Source organism: Colletotrichum phormii (assembly GCF_030913505.1).
Source record: "Colletotrichum phormii strain CBS 102054 chromosome Unknown BDP81scaffold_2, whole genome shotgun sequence".
Lineage (NCBI taxonomy): Eukaryota > Fungi > Ascomycota > Sordariomycetes > Glomerellales > Glomerellaceae > Colletotrichum > Colletotrichum phormii.
In genome coordinates this window covers 498,028-516,454 of record NW_026851444.1, presented here as the reverse complement: position 1 = coordinate 516,454, position 18,427 = coordinate 498,028, and the positions used below count along the sequence as shown (strand labels likewise).

General features: G+C 54.9%; 2 protein-coding genes across 2 annotated transcripts; both read right to left on the bottom strand.

Moving 5' to 3' along the window:
- Nucleotides 1-2,746: 2,746 nt before the first annotated feature.
- Nucleotides 2,747-9,460, bottom strand: BDP81DRAFT_389394 (beta-ketoacyl synthase; the record flags this gene model as incomplete). Its single annotated transcript, XM_060587247.1, has 4 exons — nucleotides 2,747-2,791; nucleotides 2,849-8,764; nucleotides 8,818-9,109; nucleotides 9,168-9,460. 4 exons carry the CDS (start codon nucleotides 9,458-9,460, stop codon nucleotides 2,747-2,749), a joined length of 6,546 nt encoding a protein of 2,181 aa, XP_060450290.1.
- A 4,662-nt stretch (nucleotides 9,461-14,122) lies between these two features.
- On the bottom strand, nucleotides 14,123-14,784 carry BDP81DRAFT_415278 (uncharacterized protein). The gene is made up of 2 exons (XM_060589443.1): nucleotides 14,203-14,784; nucleotides 14,123-14,146 (listed from the first exon to the last, which is right to left on the bottom strand). The coding sequence occupies exon 1, from the start codon at nucleotides 14,748-14,750 to the stop codon at nucleotides 14,541-14,543; it is 210 nt and encodes a 69-aa protein (XP_060450289.1). The 5' UTR covers nucleotides 14,751-14,784; the 3' UTR covers nucleotides 14,123-14,146; nucleotides 14,203-14,540.
- Nucleotides 14,785-18,427: the final 3,643 nt, after the last annotated feature.

The window sequence follows — 18,427 nt, the reverse complement described above, 5'->3', positions numbered from 1 at the left end:
GTCAGTACTGCAAGACATGCTTACCCGCACCAGGCTGTCCCGAAGATCATTGTTCCTAGCGGCGCGGTTCTTCAGAGGTCCCAGAGAGAATGTGTTCACGCTTACAAACGCGCGCGCGCACGCGTGGTCATGTGCCTGGCGGATATGCACGTGGTATCCCTTCCAAGACAATGTCGACACTCTTAAGGCCACTGAGACAAACGCGGGTGGTCAGCGGCAGCGCGGCCCTTGATCCAGAACGCTACACCCCGGCAATGAAGGTGAAGAGGAGGGGGCGTAGGAAGAGTGAATGGTCAGAGGGGAATTCTGGAACGCCTAGGTCTCGTTCGAGATTGACTTGGGAGGGAATCCGGGGCAGAGTCGAGGGGGGATGAAAGGGAGGGTCATGTGGCATTTGAGACCATCTTGTGGTATCAGGTACAAAGTGGCAGATGTGGTGTCCAGGTGCAGAGACTGCATGGGGCATAGGATGTGGCCGTGGTCTTTTCGGCTACTTTTGTCGGATACCGAATGACGGACTCGGACTCGGAGTCTATGGTGGCGAGCGGGTTGCGAGAATCAAGAAAGACTTGAGGTATGTTTTCACTTGCTTGCGATCAAGATACTAATAACGCTCAGCAGCGGTGGGATGCTTTCTTGGATGACGTAGTTGTATTGGAAATATCAACATCTCGATGATGCTCCAAGGGCATGTTTCCTGGGAGATGTCATTCGGCCCTGTGATGGACGGAATCGGAATCGAGGATGTTGCCCGGCAATGCCACCGCGACCGCGTCCGGACGTTGCTTTCGACGAGGAGCACCGCCTCAAATAACCACAGCAAGATATTGAGATGATCGCGCTACCCGGTCCCAGATGTGTTTACATCGTTCCATGTGGATCAAGGCTCATTACCACGTTGATCCGGTTTTCGTACCATGCAGATGTCGGCTACAGCCAGACACGGCATCCGGGATTCATTGAGACTGTGACTACTAGAGCGGCCAAAGGAGTGCCGCCGTCTTCCCAAGTGGGATTCGTAGACGTCTCATTATACGAAAGATACGAGCGGCTTCCCATTCAGAAAGACGATCGCGATAGCTACTCGATCAAATCGGAAGAACTGGGCAGAAAGGTTGACAAGGCCTGAATTCACACCATGGCACGCAAACACGTCTTGCGGGGGGAGCCGTTGTTAAGGTTTTGTTCACCGTAATCGCATCGCCCGTTTTCGCTTTGCCTTTGCTTTACGTGTACCTTGTCTTGCCATGACGTTGGCGGGTTGGGGGAAGAGGGGGGTGCGTGGATGGAGGATTTGCCTGGAGGAGAGAAAGGACGCAAATCAACGGATTGGGCAATTGAGACGGTGAGGATCTTCTGCAAGGCACGTCAAGGTCCCCCTCCCCTTGTTGAAGGGCTCTACAAATCGGGATGGGACAGGGGCATGGTTGTGTCAACTGTTCTTTTGCGCTCTGCTGTGGTATGCAAGAGACGAGATGATTGCCGTGTATGGCGTTCTGGAGGGGAACGAGTTGGAGATGCGTAATGGGGGTCGGAGGGGGATGTGGGTGGGTGTATGTGTTGAACGTGGGTTCTGCGTGATGGAGATATCCAAGGGTCCGGGTGAGGAATTCATGGATGATCCCGTCTAAAGGAGCAGGTGGAGGGGTGAATCGAAAGGCGTGGTAGATATCTCGATGCCATCGTTGGAATCGACGAGGAGGTGCATTTTGACAGGAAATCCGATAGCCAAAAAGAAAAAAAATTGAAAGAAGAGATGGCTACGATGCTTAGCCTCAGGAACGGGGTGTGTATGAAAGGAAATTATCTTGGGTTACTCTGAAGTTCTCTTGATCGTGATTGAGAAACTACATTTTGCTAAGGGGGAACACTTGGCCCTTGAGAAGGCTAGTAGTAGTAGGCGCAAACAAGACAAAACTCAATATAAATCGGGACGTGAAATCGGAAGCAGGATGGTGCGCCATCATCGCGAGTATCTACGCGAAGAAGACACGACGCGAACTGATGGTCGCATTAAGAGCACCCTACAACCCACACTTACTTCGCCCCCTCCCTCTGGAAACTTTTGGAACAATGAGAACTCTGTGACGGGTAACTCGCCGCGAAAAATAATAGTGCAAAGTTGGGATGAGACAAATTGTGCGAGACAGGTAATTTCAAGTCAAAGGATGGGATGAAGAGGCAGGGGGGCTAACTTTCAGGATTCAGGTCAGAACTTGGCAGACGACAATGCTTTCACAGAAGCAGAGGGATGAGGCGAGTTATTTTGACTTTGTGTATTAAACTCAAAGTACTACTATCTTATGGGGAGTACGGCTGAAGCGTACAATCTATGGTCCGTTCGAAAAGTCGAAACACTAAACACCGAAAGCCATGTTGTGGTTGTAAGGAAAGACAAGAATGAAGAAATAACAGATCTGACAGATAAGGAAAAGCCGAGCATTATGAGGCAGTTACGCCCCTCGTAGTGTAAGGATTCCCTCCTTCTCCAGGTTCCCAACCCCCAATTGTTCCTATCCATCGACGTAAATAAGGAATGATTCGTGGATGTATGCCGGTCGCACTTGTACAGGGAGCGGATATCAAATGTTAGGACAGAAAAAAGAAAATGATGACAAGAAGAAAATGGGCAATGTATAGGAAAAATAAAGTCAGTCTCATATGATGCTCGCGTCGTCATGTAATGTCCTGTGTCCCTTCTATACCCGGCAATGCGAGTATGCTCATATGCTCCGCTATGTGGTTCTTACTCGCAAAGCGCTTCACGAATGAACTGTCCAAGTTGTTTGGCCTAAGGAAAAAGGTTAGTTAGTGATTAAGGATGCGTTTGTGGGTGGTATAGACTTACATAATCGCCATGCATCATGGAGAAGTGATTGCCAGGCATGTGCCTGGTCCTGAACTTGTTGATGTCCAGGTACTCATCCCAACGGTTGGCACCGAAGTCGATTCGGTTGTCCAGAAGGAAGAGAGCATGACCCGTGGGGTAGGGGTCAGGACGAGGGTCGGAAGGCAAGTGGCAGACACCGTCCTCGCACCAGATGGCCATGACGTTGGGACACTTGTCTTTGGGGATGGGCTCCGCAGTGTAGTTGCTGAGGGCAGTAACACTGGCTGCGAAGTGAGGAAGGAGCCATGAGGGAATCTTCTTGTTGTCGTCGTCACCCTCGCCGAGAAGGCCGATGGAGGCGAACCAAGCGTGAAGACTCTTGGGAAGGGGCTCAATGGTGATGGGGCAGGGAGCATCGATAATGATGAGGTTGTCAACACTCTCACCGACCTTGGTGAGCTGGTTGACAATCTCGTAGGCGATGACACCACCCGCAGACCAACCGGCCAAAGAGTAAGGACCTTTCGGCTGCCTTGCCTTCATAGCCTCAATGAACTTGGAGGCCATCCCATAGACACCGCACTTGAACTCCTCAGGCGTCTTCATGAAGGGGGAGAAGAGACCCCAGACAGCCCATTGGCTGGAGACCTGGCTGATCTCAGTGTAGGAGGTCGCGCAACCACTGCCGTCGGGAACCATCCAGAGGTTCTTGGTGGCAGTACGGGTGCTGCCCTGAAGAAGAATGGAGGTCGCCTTGCGGTGAGGGTAGTTGTCAATGATCTCCCTTGGTGGAGGGGGTTTCGTGATGGACGCGGTGGTGTTGCCAGGGTGAGTGTTAATCTCTCTGGTGGGCTCCACCTTCTCGCGGCGAGCGACCGGAGCAGCCTTTGCAGGCTTAGGTGCGGCGGCAGCCTTGGGCTTTGGGCCAATGCCGAGAGCCTTCTCAACCTCCAAGAGTGAGGGGTTTGTGACAAAGAGATCGTTGGGGATATCTTGGCCAGATTTCTCACGGAGAGTGCCAAGGATTGACAAACTCATCAGAGAGTCCATGCCCAGAGCAGCCAGATCAGGAGCGGCAATGATCTCCTCAACCTCGACACCCATCTCGGTCGCGATGGTTTCACGGAGGATATTCTGAAGGTCGTCGCAATCCTCCTCCTCGGCATCGCCCTTGACTGATCGGTCACTCTCCTCGTAGGGAGTAGTGACGTTGGAGTCAGACTCGAGCTCAGGTGTCTCGGAGACAGAGCCGCTGGAGTCACCAGAATCCTGGACGTAACTATCCTTACGGTCAGAAGTCTCGAACTGACCGAGGAAGACCTTGAAAGCTCCAATGGTTGGGTACTCGACAAAGGCGTGAGAGTCGATGTCGATGTCAAGCTCCTCACGCATTCTACCGGAGACGGTCAAAGCCATCAGTGAGTCGCAGCCCAAATCGGTGAAGGCGATGTTGTCAGCAAGCTCGTCGTGGGTAACACCAACTTCCTTCGCGAGGATGTCAAATACATCCTGGACGACGGAGCGCTTGGAAAGCTTGGCGTTGACAGCCTTGAGGTTGCTTGCGGTGACCTGCTTGGAAGCCTTCTCCTTGCCGCTCTTCTCCTTGGCGGGTGCAGCCTTGGCAGTAGCAGCGGCCTTGGGTGCCGGGGCGGCAGCAGCAGGTGCAGCACCAGCCGCGGCGCGACCGCGAGGAGGAAGAACCATGTTGAGCACCTTGCGGGGGATGGACTGGAACTTGACGTCGCCAGCAACACCGATGATGCGATCGCCATCAAAGACGTACGCATCACCAGCCATCATCTTGGTACCCTTCACAGGCTGCATGCGGACGTAGGAGCGGTAGGACTTGCTGGCATCAAGCTTCTCGGTGAATCGCATAGAGCCCCATCCGTGAGAGATGAAGACCTGCTCACGAGAGTCAATCGCATCAGTACCGTTGATGATGAAGCCAGAAATGTGGCAACAACTGTCAATCCAGTAAGGGTTGAAGAAGAAGTTTCCGTCTCTGTCGGTGGTCTGGAAGCTGATCTTGGCAGTGGCTTCACAGGTCTTGCTGTCGAGAATGACCTCTTCCATACCTTGGTACTTGGTGTCGTAGTCAACCAAGGCGGTGAAGAGCTTGTAGGTCAGGCCTCGGCCAATCTTGGAAGCCTTGCCCTGCCTCTCAGCCTCCTCAAGGGCGTCAATGCGGCCCTTGATGAGGTAGCTGACACGCTCGAACTCATCAGCCCACTGCTCAGTGCTGCCGTAGACGACCTTGCAGGTGGCGTGCTCGGTCTTCTTGGCGCCCTCTCCAGTGTGGAAGCTCACATCGGCGTAGCCGAGAGTAGCGTTCGCAGTGACAGTGGTGCGCAAGATGTGAGCATCAAGCTTCTCGTTGAAGATGAGAGTCTTGGGCACCTCGACGTTGGCAACGTTCAATCCAATGTTCTCGGTGTCAGGGCGGAGCATCTTGTAAGCGTAGTCGGCAACGGTCATAGCCATATCGGCGTAGAGGGTAGAAGGGCACAGAGGTGCGCCGTTGCACAAGTGACCCTCGACCAGAGGGCGAGTGTCGGGCCGGGACAGGTTAGTCTCAGTCTCGATGAGAGCAATGTCGCCGTTAATGTCCTCGTTAGTGACAGAGTGGACAGAGGTGGTCGACAGCTTGGGCCTGGCGGGCTCGATTTGGAGGGGAGCCTTGACTGCGGAAGGACCGCGGTTCTTGGTAAGACACCAGTCACCGGTGTACTGGAGCCAGTAGTTCTTCTCGTCGAAGGAGTAGGTGGGGAGGTCCAGGAGACGAGTGCAGTTGGTGAACTCGCGGTGGAACTCATCCCAGTCCAAGTTGATGCCAGCAGTGTGGAGAGCGCACAGAGTGTTGCTGAGAACCTTGTAGGTGGGCTCGTTGCGGCGGAGAGTGGGCACGGCAACGGAGCTGATTCCAAAGGAGGATTTGACAAAGTTGGCAACGACAGGGTGAGGGCCAACCTCAAGCCAAACAGTCTTCTCGTCAACGGCGCCGGACTGCTGAGCGTGAACGAGACCGCCAAGGACGTTGACAGCGTCACGCGCGTGGTTGCGGAGGTAGGCAGCGTTGATGGGCTCGTGCTCGATCATCTTGCCAAGGAGGGGCGAGATGATGGGCACGCGAGGCATGTCAAAGCTCACAGCGCGAGCAAGAGTCTCAAAGTCATCCAGGATGGGATCGACCTGAGCGGAGTGGAAGGCGAAAGGCACCTTGAGCTGGGTGCACTTGAATCCGGCAGTGCCAAGAACAGAGGAGATCTCGGAGATCTTGGCAGCAGCGCCACTGAGAACAGTCTCGCGAGGACCGTTAATGCAAGCAACATTAACAGTCTCAGCCTGAGAGCCGAGAGCCTCCATGACAGCCTCGACGGGGCCAGTGACAGCAAGCATGGCGTGAGTGCCGGCGGTGCACTTCTGGACCAAAAGCTGAGCGCGAGCTCCAACGAGGTAGATGGTATCACTGGCAGACAGGACACCTGCGGCGTTGAGAGCGGCGTACTCGCCGAGGGAGTGACCCATGACAGCGCTGGGGAGAATGCCCCAGGAAGCCCAGAGCCGGGTGAGTGACATCTCGAAGCAGCAGAGACCAAGCTGTACAACAACGGGAGACAGCTTGGTAACATCGGCCTCGCTGCCATCAATCAAGGGCAGGAAGCTGGGGAAGCCGTGAATCTGGGCGAGCTGGTTGAACTCGTCGATGCTGTCGCGGAAGACGTGGTAGTGGGCGTAGAGGTCCTTGCCGAGACCAGCATAGTGGGAGCCCTGTCCGGTGAACATGAAGGCAATCTTGGGCTGCTGAGTAGAGATGGGAGTGAAGTTCTCCTTGAGTCTGTCCTTGAGCAGACGCTGGGCCTCAGGAAGGTCTGAAGCAGCAACGTTCATGCGCCAGTAGTGCTGGATGCGTCGGGCAGTAGTGGTGTAGGCTACATGAGCAAGAGGGGTCTCAGGGTTTTGCTCCATCCAGCCAACAAGTCTCTCGGCGTTGCGAATCATGGCGGCCTTCGACTTGCCGGTGACTGTGACGACCTGAACGCTGCGAGGATCGGCCTCGGAAGTGGGCAGGAGAGGTGCATCCTCAAGAAGGAGACCGGTATTACCACCAGCGGCACTGAAGTTGTTGACGAAGATGCGTCTAGGCTTTCCATCTCTCCTCTTGAAGGGAGTAAGGTGGAAGGCAATGTTAACATTGCGCTCTGACAGGTCCTTGGGGAAACCCTTGTTGATCTCCTTCTTGATACCGACGTGAGGAGGGATCGCGTTCTTCTTCATCATCATCAGCACCTTGGTAAGGGCAGTGACACCTGAAGCGGCCTCTCCGTGACCAATGTTGGACTTGACAGCACCCAAGTACAGAGGACGGTCAGCGGCTCTCTTGCGGTCGGCAGGAGCGAAGACGTTGGTCACTGAAAGCATCTCAGTGCCATCACCGGCCTGTGTACCAGTGCCGTGCATCTCGACGTAGTCAACATCAAGAGGGTCAACACCCGCCTCGTCAAGAATGTGTCTCGACAGGATGGACTGGGTAGGTCCGTGAGGGTGGGTGATGGAGATAGCATCGGCGGAGTGGTTGGTTGCTGTGCCCAAAATCACCGCGAGGACGTTGTCCTTATCGGCGATAGCGTCATCCAGGCGCTTGACAATGACGGAGGCACAACCGTCAGCACGGCAGTAACCATCAGCGCCGTTGTCGAAAGTGGCACAAGGTCCAGTCTTGGACAAGAACTGGCCACGGGACAGACCGGCAAAAATGTCCGGGTTGGTCATGCAAGAGAGACCACCAACGATGGCAGTGTCGCAGTCCTTGACCCACAGGGAGTTGCAAGCAACGTTGAGAGCAGCAGCACTGGATGAGCAGGCCGTGTCAACGTTCAAACTGGGACCGCTGAAACCGAAGTGGTAGTTGATACGACCGGGGCCGAAGGCTCTGACACCACCAGTAATGTAGTAAGTGTCGACCTCCTGGGCGGCGTTGATTTCACGCCAATCGTCGGAAGTCTGGCCGTAGAAGGTACCGATACGGTCTAATCTTGTCGATGGTGTCCTGTTGGGCACATATCCGGTCATCTCAAGAGCCTCGTAGGCGGTGGTGAGAGCCATACGCTGCATGGGATCAGTCTGGAATGCCTCGCGGGGAGACATGTTGAAGAATCGGGGATCGAAGTATCCAGGGTTCTCAATCCAGCAACCGTATTGACTGTGACTGGTGTTCACAGCCTTGCCGGTGATATCATAATGGGTCGCGACCGGGAAGCGATCCGCAGGCACGACTCTGTGCACATCCAGACCCTTGGAAAGAAGCTCCCACAGCTTCTCGTGACTGGCGGCGTCGGGGAAACGACCAGCCATACCGACGATAGCCAGCTTGCACTTTCCACTGGATCCGTGGTTGCCGATAGGAGAGGTGTAGCTCTCCCTCTGGATCTTGGGTCCCGGGCGGACGATGACATCCAACTCTGTCTTGTCCTTGATCAACTTCGAGAGCGTCTCGGCGTTGTGTGTGGGGCCGAAGGGGATAACGAGGCAAGTTGATCCCTCGAAATCGCGAGCGGTCTCGATGCATCCCTCAATGCCCTTCTGGAATTGAAGGATGTCGATGAGACACTCATGTGTAACGGCCTTGAGGAGGGACTTGGTGTCTGTCTCGGCAAACCAAATGCCCTTGGTACCTGACATGATGGCAGATCGAGGCTTAGTCTTGGCCAAGACCTCGGCGACCTTGGGGTCGTTGAGGCGCAGAATCTTCTCGATATCGGCGGTACCGTGAAGGTGTGATGCGTGGTAAGGTCCGTAGACGGGAATAGCCGTCGGCTTGACGCCGAAGACATTCTGATCCTCAAGAGCCTTGAGGGTAGCCGGCGGTCCTGAGATCGCCAGACTTGATGCCGAAACAGCGCTAACGTATGCTTGGCTGGCGACGGGGATGTACTGCAAGCAGATTAGAGACCGCCTACAACTCAGAACTCGAGGATGAAACTTACATTAGATTCATGGAAATTAGTAAGTGCCTCTTTGGCGTCGGATTCCTTCAGGCCAGGAAGGATGTGTGTCCAGGGTTCAGATTGACCGACCGGCGGGCTAAGCCTCTCAGCCAACGAGCCGACGTGGGTGCCGGTTCGGAAGGCCATGAGGACTACCTGAACGGCAAGGGGTATCAAGGTAGAGACTGAGGGGGTCGAGGCGATAGCAGCGGCGGCGAAGAGCCCCGTGCAAAGACCCATGAAGAAAGTGTGTTCGTGGACAGAAACATCCTGCGGCTCCTTTTCGTTGCGGCTACACGCGTGTTAGTGAGAATGTCATGAAATTTCCGCTGAATGTCCAGGCGACGTACTCGATGTAGTGAGCCAGCTGGGTGATACACAGCAGGGCACTGTCGATACCCGGGTGCTTGATGCTCTGGGCGTGGTATCGCTCGTTGAGTTGTCGGAGTGACAGGAACGTGGGAAGCTTCGACCGCTCCAACTTGCCCAAACCATCGATCTCCTCCCTCAAAGCCTGGCCAGCCTGGTCGAGGAACGTCTTCGCAAGGGTGCTCGGATTCCCTGAACGGCAGAACTCGGCGAGAAATCCATGGGTATCAAGTGACTGATCTCCGAAGAGGAGATAAGACATCATGTCGGCCATCTTGAAGGGTTGTCGACATAGATTTCCTAGGGTGATGAGGTTCCGATGGTCTGGAAAGAAGAATATGTCTGGATGCCGGGAGAGTCTCTTGAACTTATATGACTGAGATGGGCTCGAGACAGGACGGACGGGCAACGGGTGTGCACACCAATCCAACAACAGACCACCTCCCGAGTTACTCAACCCAGCTGTCAATGTCATGGCTGATGGATAGCGGTATCAATCGCAACATGCAACACATGCTGGTAAGAGAGGGAGTGAGGTAAAAGGGGGGGTGCGCAGACAGAATCCATCCCAAGTATCCGCACGCCCCCGTGCACCCCCTTCCCTTCGTTCGCACTAGGGCCCATCCTTTTCTCGCCCGGGTGGCTAGCGTCAGTCCGGCCCTGAGCATCCTCGGTGACCGAAGTTCATGGATGATTTTCAGTGTCTTGCCGCATCGGTCGAGGTCCATTGGTTCAGGGCAAGCGGTCGAGGCCGCCACACGGGCTTCCCTAATCCAATTCATCTATGCTGGGTGAACGGGCAGCCGGACAGACAGAAGAAGGACCACAATGGGCCGCAGCGCGGCAACTCTAGCGGAAGCAAGGCAGAGCAGGACCTCGCTCACGCATTTTGCCAAAGTTTCTCGCTCTCGAGAATCCACACGCCCAGGCCGGCGCCGTGGATCGAGGGATAGAGAATGTACCGGCTCGTGTATCGTTTACTCATGTATCGGGCTTCCTTGACGGCGCATATCTCGAGTTGTGCTTGAAAGTAAGCAGTAGTAAGTGTCCCTGTCGGTGGGTCACGTCAAGTACATCTTGGCCAGACATGACGTGATGGCACCAGGAGTGTTGCCTGGTCTACCTGTCCAGAAGACACAGGATCCAGCAGCCTCCTACCGTATTGGGTAGGCAGGCAGCGCAGGGCTGTACAGCAACAGAGTCGTGAGCTACGGGACGAGTTTCGAGCAAGCTCGCATGGCAGTCGAAGGAAAACGAGTTTCGATCTCGGAAGCGTTAACAGCAAGAACAAGATCGAAAGCGGTGAAACGGGTTTGAGAAGAGGACGGTCCGTTAAGGGTATGCCCCAAGATTACCTCGTTGGGTGCAATCGAGGTTGCTGGAAAGCCGTCAACCTGGGAGCAGGGCTGGCATCAGAGGGACGTCGAGACCGGACCACCTTGAGCCTGCGCGAGAAGCCATGAGGAGAGTACTGAAGAAGGTAAGCAGAGCAAAGATGCGAAACATGGCCACGCAGGGCAGCAGCGTACGGCACCATGGTAGAAACGGTCTGGTGAAACTCCGCAATACGAGCCAGGCCGGGTACGCAGACTGGGCCTCACACAGCTCGCGATGCGGATTCCCCACATGGAAAAGAACGGCGTGTCAGACAAATCGGCGGGCGGCAGGCCTGTCTGATTCCTGGAGAAGAGCTCGGATGGCCAGCGATTGAACAGGGTCGATGGACGTTGGGTAGGTAGATTGCGGGTTACGGGATGCGGATTGTGTGCGGTTGTGGCTGTGGTTGCGGGGGTGGGCGCTGGGTCGACGCTTTGTCCGACGGACATCCCCATGGACATTGCCAAAGCGAGATGAACCCAGAGATAGAAACCAAACCGACACGCCCCACGCCCCCCCCCCCCCCCCCCCTCCTTTTGGGGGCTTCAGGACCAATGGACGATCATGATTTTGGCGTTTAAAAGGGAAAAAGCGAAGGATTTCAATGGTAATGGTTGCTGATGCATCGGATGTAGATAGAATGCATATCGATGTCTGGTTATTTCGCGAGCCCTTGTCGATGGATGTCCATGTCGAGATGACAGAAGAGGCTGACGGGCTGGAAGAAGGATGCGAGACGTTGCTGGGTGAAGTTCGGAGAAAACAGCTGAGGTGCCCTGGCTGACGTCGTCGGACTTGACGGCGGCGGACGGGATGCGGGCAAGTGGTGATGGGCTGCGGCTTGCGGCTCTCGAGAGGAAGTCGGCGGACGCCCACCGCACTCCACGTTCCTTCCTAACTTGAGCCCTGAGATAGGAACGTTCCTGTCTGAGATACGTACCGAACTCGGATAGGTAAGCAAGGTGGATCGCATCCTTCTCCCCTTGTTCAACGCTGCCCCCTTTGGTGCAAGAGTGGGGTCTCGGGCCCCGGCAAGTAAATGGGCAAGGGGGAAAGCACCACTTTTCGATCTCACCTCACCTCACCCCACGTCCGGTAGGGCCAGCAAGTACGTACCGATCGATAAGTGGAGAGAGAGGAAGATGGCCGCACAAGGTGAGGTGAGGGTGTTGTCGTTGAACTTCTTCCCCTTCTTCTGCCCACCTCATGCACCTTGACACCGCCCAGTCTCCTACCAGCTCCTATCAGCCTACACTGCGCTATTCCCGTCCACATCATGTCGGAACAGGAAAAGAACGTACCTCCACTTCACCTGAAAACTGTGGTGCCTAGAATACCCAAGGAAAGCTGTCTCTTGACTTACCTACCTCAGCAGGAAAGTGGATATTCTCGATACCACTCCAGTCCGAGTACATCCCTATTCGCAGTGGGTATGCAGGTTACAGAGCGCCGGGTAGGTACGGCCACGGAGTACCTTACCAAGCATGGTATCTTTATGGGAAGCTTGTTTCTCCATTCTTTAGCTGCATCTGGGAAAGCATAGACTCGCCAGCCAGTGTTTGTCCAAAAGGGCATCACAAATACTGGACCGTACGCAAAAGAAACGAAGCCAACGCATTTACCCAGAGACAAGTCCACAGACGTTGGGCAATGGAAGTCACTGCTCGCCCCTCGATGATGCTCTGTCAGCAATACGTACAGCAGTACGGAGTACACGAGCGATATACCTTTGGCAGTACCTTACTTCGTACGAGAGAACTTCGGATACAGCCCATAGGACTGGAGGTGAAAGGCAAACCTAAAGGTGTGTATGGTGCGGTGCGGGCCATGGATGTTCCGGGAAGACCCCTTTCGCAACGTCGCCAGGTCTCCCGTTCTTCCCAAACCTGGAAGTTCCTCCTTCTAATTCGTGGACCTGGATCCGGTACAAAGTACGTACGCGCAGTACATGCTCCAGGTACCTATCTTGGCCAACCTGGGAGGCAAGCGTGCTGCGTGGCACCCGTGGACTGTCTCTCGGGGCTCGCATCCCCTTCCGCAGCCTTGCCTCTTCGGGTATAGCGTCGAGGCAAGGGGTCTCGTTTGGCTTCGTTTCTCCTTACGCTTATTCCTATTCTCTGGAGCCGGTTCAGAGCATCGACCTCTTCTTAGTGAGAGGGGACTGCAGATCATCTCCTTGCCTCCCATCTGCCAGGTCCCTTGCCACGCCGTGCCATGGGCCGCCTCCCGAGCCAAATCTCCCCTACCTTACCGGATGCCGTGCTTCGACCTCGACCGTCAAACAGGCCATCGTCTATTGTGGGCATGGTTGATTTCCACCGTTCCACCGGAAACACGCGCGCGCTGCACCTAATTACACGATTCCCTCAATGCACGATACGCCCAGGCACGCCAGAGGCTCTCGCAGAAGAAGCACAAGCGCGGCGACGGCGGCGGCGACGGCGGCGGCAGGAACAGGAACGCGCTCTGAAGTTTGAACAGACGTTCCCACTCGTGCCACTCAGGCGCCACTCCCACTCCAGTCGGCTGCGTCTCTACTCTGTATTCCAAACATTCGATTACCAAACACAAGCCCAGCTGGCAAAACAGCCTGCGTCAGCACGGTGCCGCACGTCCCAGAGTATATCGCCTTCGTCCGATACATGGCACATGCCGTTTGGAAACACTCGGATGGCAAAGACGGACAGTGACAGAACAGACCGACACTCGCACGCATCCACGCACTCGATCCATACCTCACTTTCCTCTGTCTTGGGCCCTTTGCTCAGCTACGCTGAGATTCAGATGCCTCTTCCACAAGCACCTTAATCGACTCTCCCGACTCTGAGCACCGACACCTTTCTTCCTTTTTCCAGAATAACCTGGAAGCCGCAAGTGGTATCCGAATCAACGGTCCGACGGACAACGGCCACACCAGATCCGGTCATGGCTCTTACCACCCATCTTGGCTCAAGCCCAGGCGACTTACACACATCTTAGACATAACCAGGCCTACGATCTGGACGACAACCGCGGCGCAATGACAAACCACCATGAGCTGCGAGTTACGGTATACGGTGCTGCACTGCACGGCTCAGCGCAGCACTATTATCTGATTTGACATACAATCCCAAATTCGCTCTCGCTACAGTCTCCTCATGTCAAAGTTTGCAAGCTTTGAGATGGGCCGGTACTTGCAACGGCTCATTGCCTGCCTCACAAGGCAATGTCCACCCGCCTGCTTCTTCAGGCTGACTCTGACAAGCTTCAGTTTCCAGAATTACACACTTCCCTGCTGTCTTGACTTACCAACTCCAACATCTTCGTGGTGGTGAAAGAGGGGCGAGGGGCGTGGGCCTTGGCCACCCTGGTGGATAAATGGGGCGTGGTCTTAGTCGGCCCGTACGCCATATTCCTCGCAAAGACGTCTAACGCGGCACGTATGCGGAATGCATGCCTTGTCTGGTCATTCATCCCAATATCTGGCGCCTGCCTCTGTCCCGCCGCAATGGACAGCCAGGGAAAAGAGGGACCCTCTGCGATGCGGCGTCTCGGAGCAGGTTGTATCCCAGCTGCTGACAGTACGTTGGTCCATATCTCGCTGCTGTCAGATAATCAGTTGGCTGTGGACGAGATACGTCTAGCCGGCGCATCGCTCACCTGAAAGTCGGCCGTCTTGAGCAGCGTGAACGGACGGGCTTGGTGGCGCACAGCCAAGCTCACTTGGGCTATCGCCTTAAGCCTCTTCAGGCCACCCAGACCCAACGGCGGTCGGCGCCCCATGGTCAACGAAGACCAAGTTCGACTGATGTCTGAGGAGATAGTGGTGCTCTGCAGAAGCCCGTATTTGAGACGGATCTCGACGAAGTTCTGCCAGGAAGGGCTATCTACGAAGATCCTCATGTAGCTGAGGAACGCGGGCCCGACGCCTGAGCGACAGTCGTACATGTGCGGACGGAGCAATGGGCGGCCACCGAATCCTCGAGTCTCGAAGTCATTCATCTTGACGGCAAGCCAGAAATGGATGACTTGCAGATGCAATAGCAGCAGGCAGGATCGTATGCACACGAAGAACAAGCAGACTTTGTCGTTCTTTTCCTGGTATTGATTGCGATGGACGGACCGCCGTGCAATGTTTGTTCTTCGATTAGCATTGCAAGTGCTGTTCTGGATTGCCCATGCCTTCGGGATCCCACATCGCACGGCATAGGATACGGCTAGAACAAGAGCATTGTTCAAAATAGACCTTGATGCTGCTTTCCACAGGATGCGAGCCGTCGTCTCGTATGTCTACGGGGCAAGGTGAAAACAAGGACGAGAAAAGAGATGTGGTGGGATGCTCTAGCGGTTATTCAGTCGCAGGTGAACCAATCACAAAATCGCCGGTGAGTCTGCGCCGCCCAAATGGCTCCCTAGAAGTTTTGACCACTAATCAACAATGATGGGACTGACCACAGGCACTTAGGTGTGCTTTACTGAGGTGCCCTGCTGGAAAATCCTGCACTGGGCACTGCTTCACCACCAAACCTTAGCGGCCAGCATTGTCCGAGGGCGGCCCGCTGTCTCTACTATCCCCGTTGCCCCCGGCGACAAGGGTTTTCTTCTTTACGGTGCAGTACAGCGGTAGGAATACACCGTTCATACGGGTGAGGTGATGTGGCTATTATCGACTCACAGCGCCTACGTTGTACGAGCCCAGGACACTGTCACATCCTCCCGTCGCCCCAACCCAAAATATGGAGGGGAGGAAGGGAGGAAGAGATGGTGGGGGGAGCACTCACCAAGCCCAGGCACTCGGAGACAAGGACAATCCTTTCCTGGCTGGCACTCACTTACACGCGTTTACTCACCTTGTCCAACACCTCATCTCACCACATCGGGGCTGGGCCTCCTCATCTTGAACTCACTCGCTCACTTTGGCTTCACTCGACCAAGCCGGACACGCGGGGGTCGAATCCTGTCATCGCAGCACATCGCCAGATTTCACGCCCCAATTCACGCCCTTCCCCTTTTCCATCTCGCACCTTTCCCTAGGGGGAACAGCTTACCTTGCCTGACATGGCCTTAGCTTGCGATGCTTGTCTTCGTGCCTAGCCGCATGCTGATCCCCAACGGTCCCCCTCCCCAGTAGAAGAAAAGGAAACGAAACGCGACTAATCACTAGCAGAAGACAAACGGGCATCGTAAATCGTTCCTCACGGAAATAGATTTGATGGCTTGGCTGCCAAGACCCACGGCAGGATGCAATTCTCTGCCCAAGTGCCGGAGTACCCTCCACCACTACTCCGTACTCAACTCCGATAGCAATCTGCACCCGGCTAAGTAAAGTGATGGGCCTGGTTTACCGCAAGATGGTTCACATTTGTCCGGAGGGCGGACGATCGGAATCGGCGCCGCGGCCTGTCGTCTCATGCCGATTCTATCCCTCCAGCCAGCCTCTTGGAGCCATGCATGAGCTGAACAGCAATGGTGTTGGTCGATCGCATTTACCACAAAAGGCCTGTGGTCTTGGTATGGTCCAACGCCGTCTCTGTACCACTCGCAACTCTCCCGAGTCCCAGAGTATGGATGGCAGTATGTGAGACACATCAACGTCATCTCTACCTCAGGCGGGAGGCTCTGCAACAAGGTGCTGCCATGAGCCACAGCCTTGGATCTCCTGCCAATAACGAGTCATCTCTCTCCGTGCATCCGGACTCCATTGTTGGCCAGCCGTACCTAAACGGTCCAGGTGGAACACTACGCGACTCTACTTCATCTCCAAGTCCGAGTACGGCAGCCCAAACGACCATTCCTGCTTGGACTACCGACGTTCCGGTCTGGAATGCTCCTCAACGCCGAATCTGGTCCAAGATGGTGCTGCCGTTCCGGAACCCAGGTGCAGCTTTGCGCCGGCTTCCACGGCGACCGCTGCAGGCTTTGCCTGCATCAAACAACCAACAATGGGCCCATGATTTGCAGCCGCCCGCCCGTCCGACTTATCTTGGTGGGCCCAAGAAGCGCGCGAGTTTACCTGACGCCCCGGCCGGTGTGCAAGGCGGGGGGGGGAGGAATGAAGGGCAGTCCAAAATACCCACTCCTAAATCGACTGCGGCTGTGCCATCGGACGTCCGACCACGCCTGCATGGCGTGCCTTGCTTCGTCCCTCTAGCGCGTCTAACCTCAGCGGGTGGTCTTACCCAAGTTGGTCGCTGTTTTGATTACAGAACTATTGCATTTTTTGCAAATGTGCAGTGGTGATGCTGATAAACGACACCTGGCTGTCCCAGTGCTGGTCCCTTGAACTGCCGAAGCCTGCATATCATAGGAATCATCACCCAGGTACCTACAACCATCCCACACTACAGCAGTCGATTCGGACCTGCTAGGCAGCAAGCATCTCTGTCTTATTTCGGAAAACGATGACGCTTCTGTGTTACCACGAATACCCTACTCGACCTAGATATCTTTCAGGTCAGCGGGGTGCCTCCAAGACACTCTGATGTTATCGCCCTCCAGTTTCTTGTTTACCAACTAATAGCTTTGGCAGTGAGTAGAGTCGTTTATACCGCCAATACTTCCCTTCCATCTGGATGTTGTGGTACTAGCCATTCGCCGATTCGGTGGACATTCTTCTGTCCTATATGCACACTCCCATCCGTAGCACCGATCGTTTTCCAGAACGTCCCCCGCCGCCAAGTGTCTTCCCCACGGTCGCTCGGCTACTCTGCAAGTCTATGGCCCGGACGTGCTCCCGGTCTAGTCGAGACAACCTCCTCGTAATCCTCTCGGAGGAACACCTCAGTTCTGCGATCATATCCTTCCGCGGTTAGCGTTTCTCTCGAAATAGAAGCCCCTGGAACTGATTGTATGCGAACAAGCTCGGGCTCGATTGAGCATTGGACTTGCTCTGTCCTTGCTATAGCAGCGCGAATCAGTGTTTGTAAGCCGCTTCTTCTGGGTGGACGTCGAGAAATAGGGGAATTTTGCTTGACACCGGGTTCTAGTAAATAGGCCCTGACACTAGGTGCTGCGTTCTTCGGGATATTTTGTTAATCTCAGACGTGTTTCTAGGGTTCGAACCGACTTGCCTCGGAAGGCGAATTCTCAGATCACCTATTCGATCTTGTCCCTTTACAAGACAGGTCTTTGATCTTTCTCATGGTTCTACGGGCATCTCGAGAGATGGACTTTTGGTCCAAGACTGCTGTCCTGGAAACAGAAGGTTGGCGGTATAGGCAACATCAACTCTACTGGCATCTCGACCTATCCAATCACTTACAACTACGGGTTTCCGACTTTTTTCTTATCTGACATCCGGTAGTCAGGCCATCATTGTTGCCAAAGTCACAAGCTAGACACGTCTAGCAGGGCGATTTGATAACAGCCCAAACCGGCGCCTTACCCGAGAGGCCAAATCTGTAGCCTTCGGGGCTTTCCTCTCGTACATCAAGCGATCGATCCGAGTGGATTAATACACGAAACCAAGAGACGTGGCTGCATATTCCTTCTTTTCCTGCCGAGGCGCAGGGGAGGATAAACGCCTACGCCTTTAGGCTGCAGTTGTCTGTTGTCTGGCGATGCTACGTTGTCCAACAGCTTCTTCATCAGCTTTACCGATCCCCCCTGTTGGTGAAACCGTCATATAGTCTGTGGAGGAGTCTTCTTCTATCCTATTTTTTGCTTCTGACTGTGTCCCCAATGTCTCAGAGGGCCTGATCAAGGAAGTGCATTCGGCCCTATGCGGACTGGAGCATGGCTGGTTATCTCTACTGTCCACTCGCGACTCAACACCAGGCGTAAGCTTTCAGCCCCATCAACGGGCATATTCTCAGAACTACCCTCACAATCTCAAAGTCGGGCGTCTTGTCTCTGTCTGACCACCCGAACTTCGGTCCTTGGCTGG

What these genes read in the sequence shown, in the direction of transcription:
- BDP81DRAFT_415278 (XM_060589443.1), bottom strand. Translation starts at nt 14,750, where the DNA reads ATGCCGTGCGATGTGGGATCCCGAAGGCATGGGCAATCCAGAACAGCA.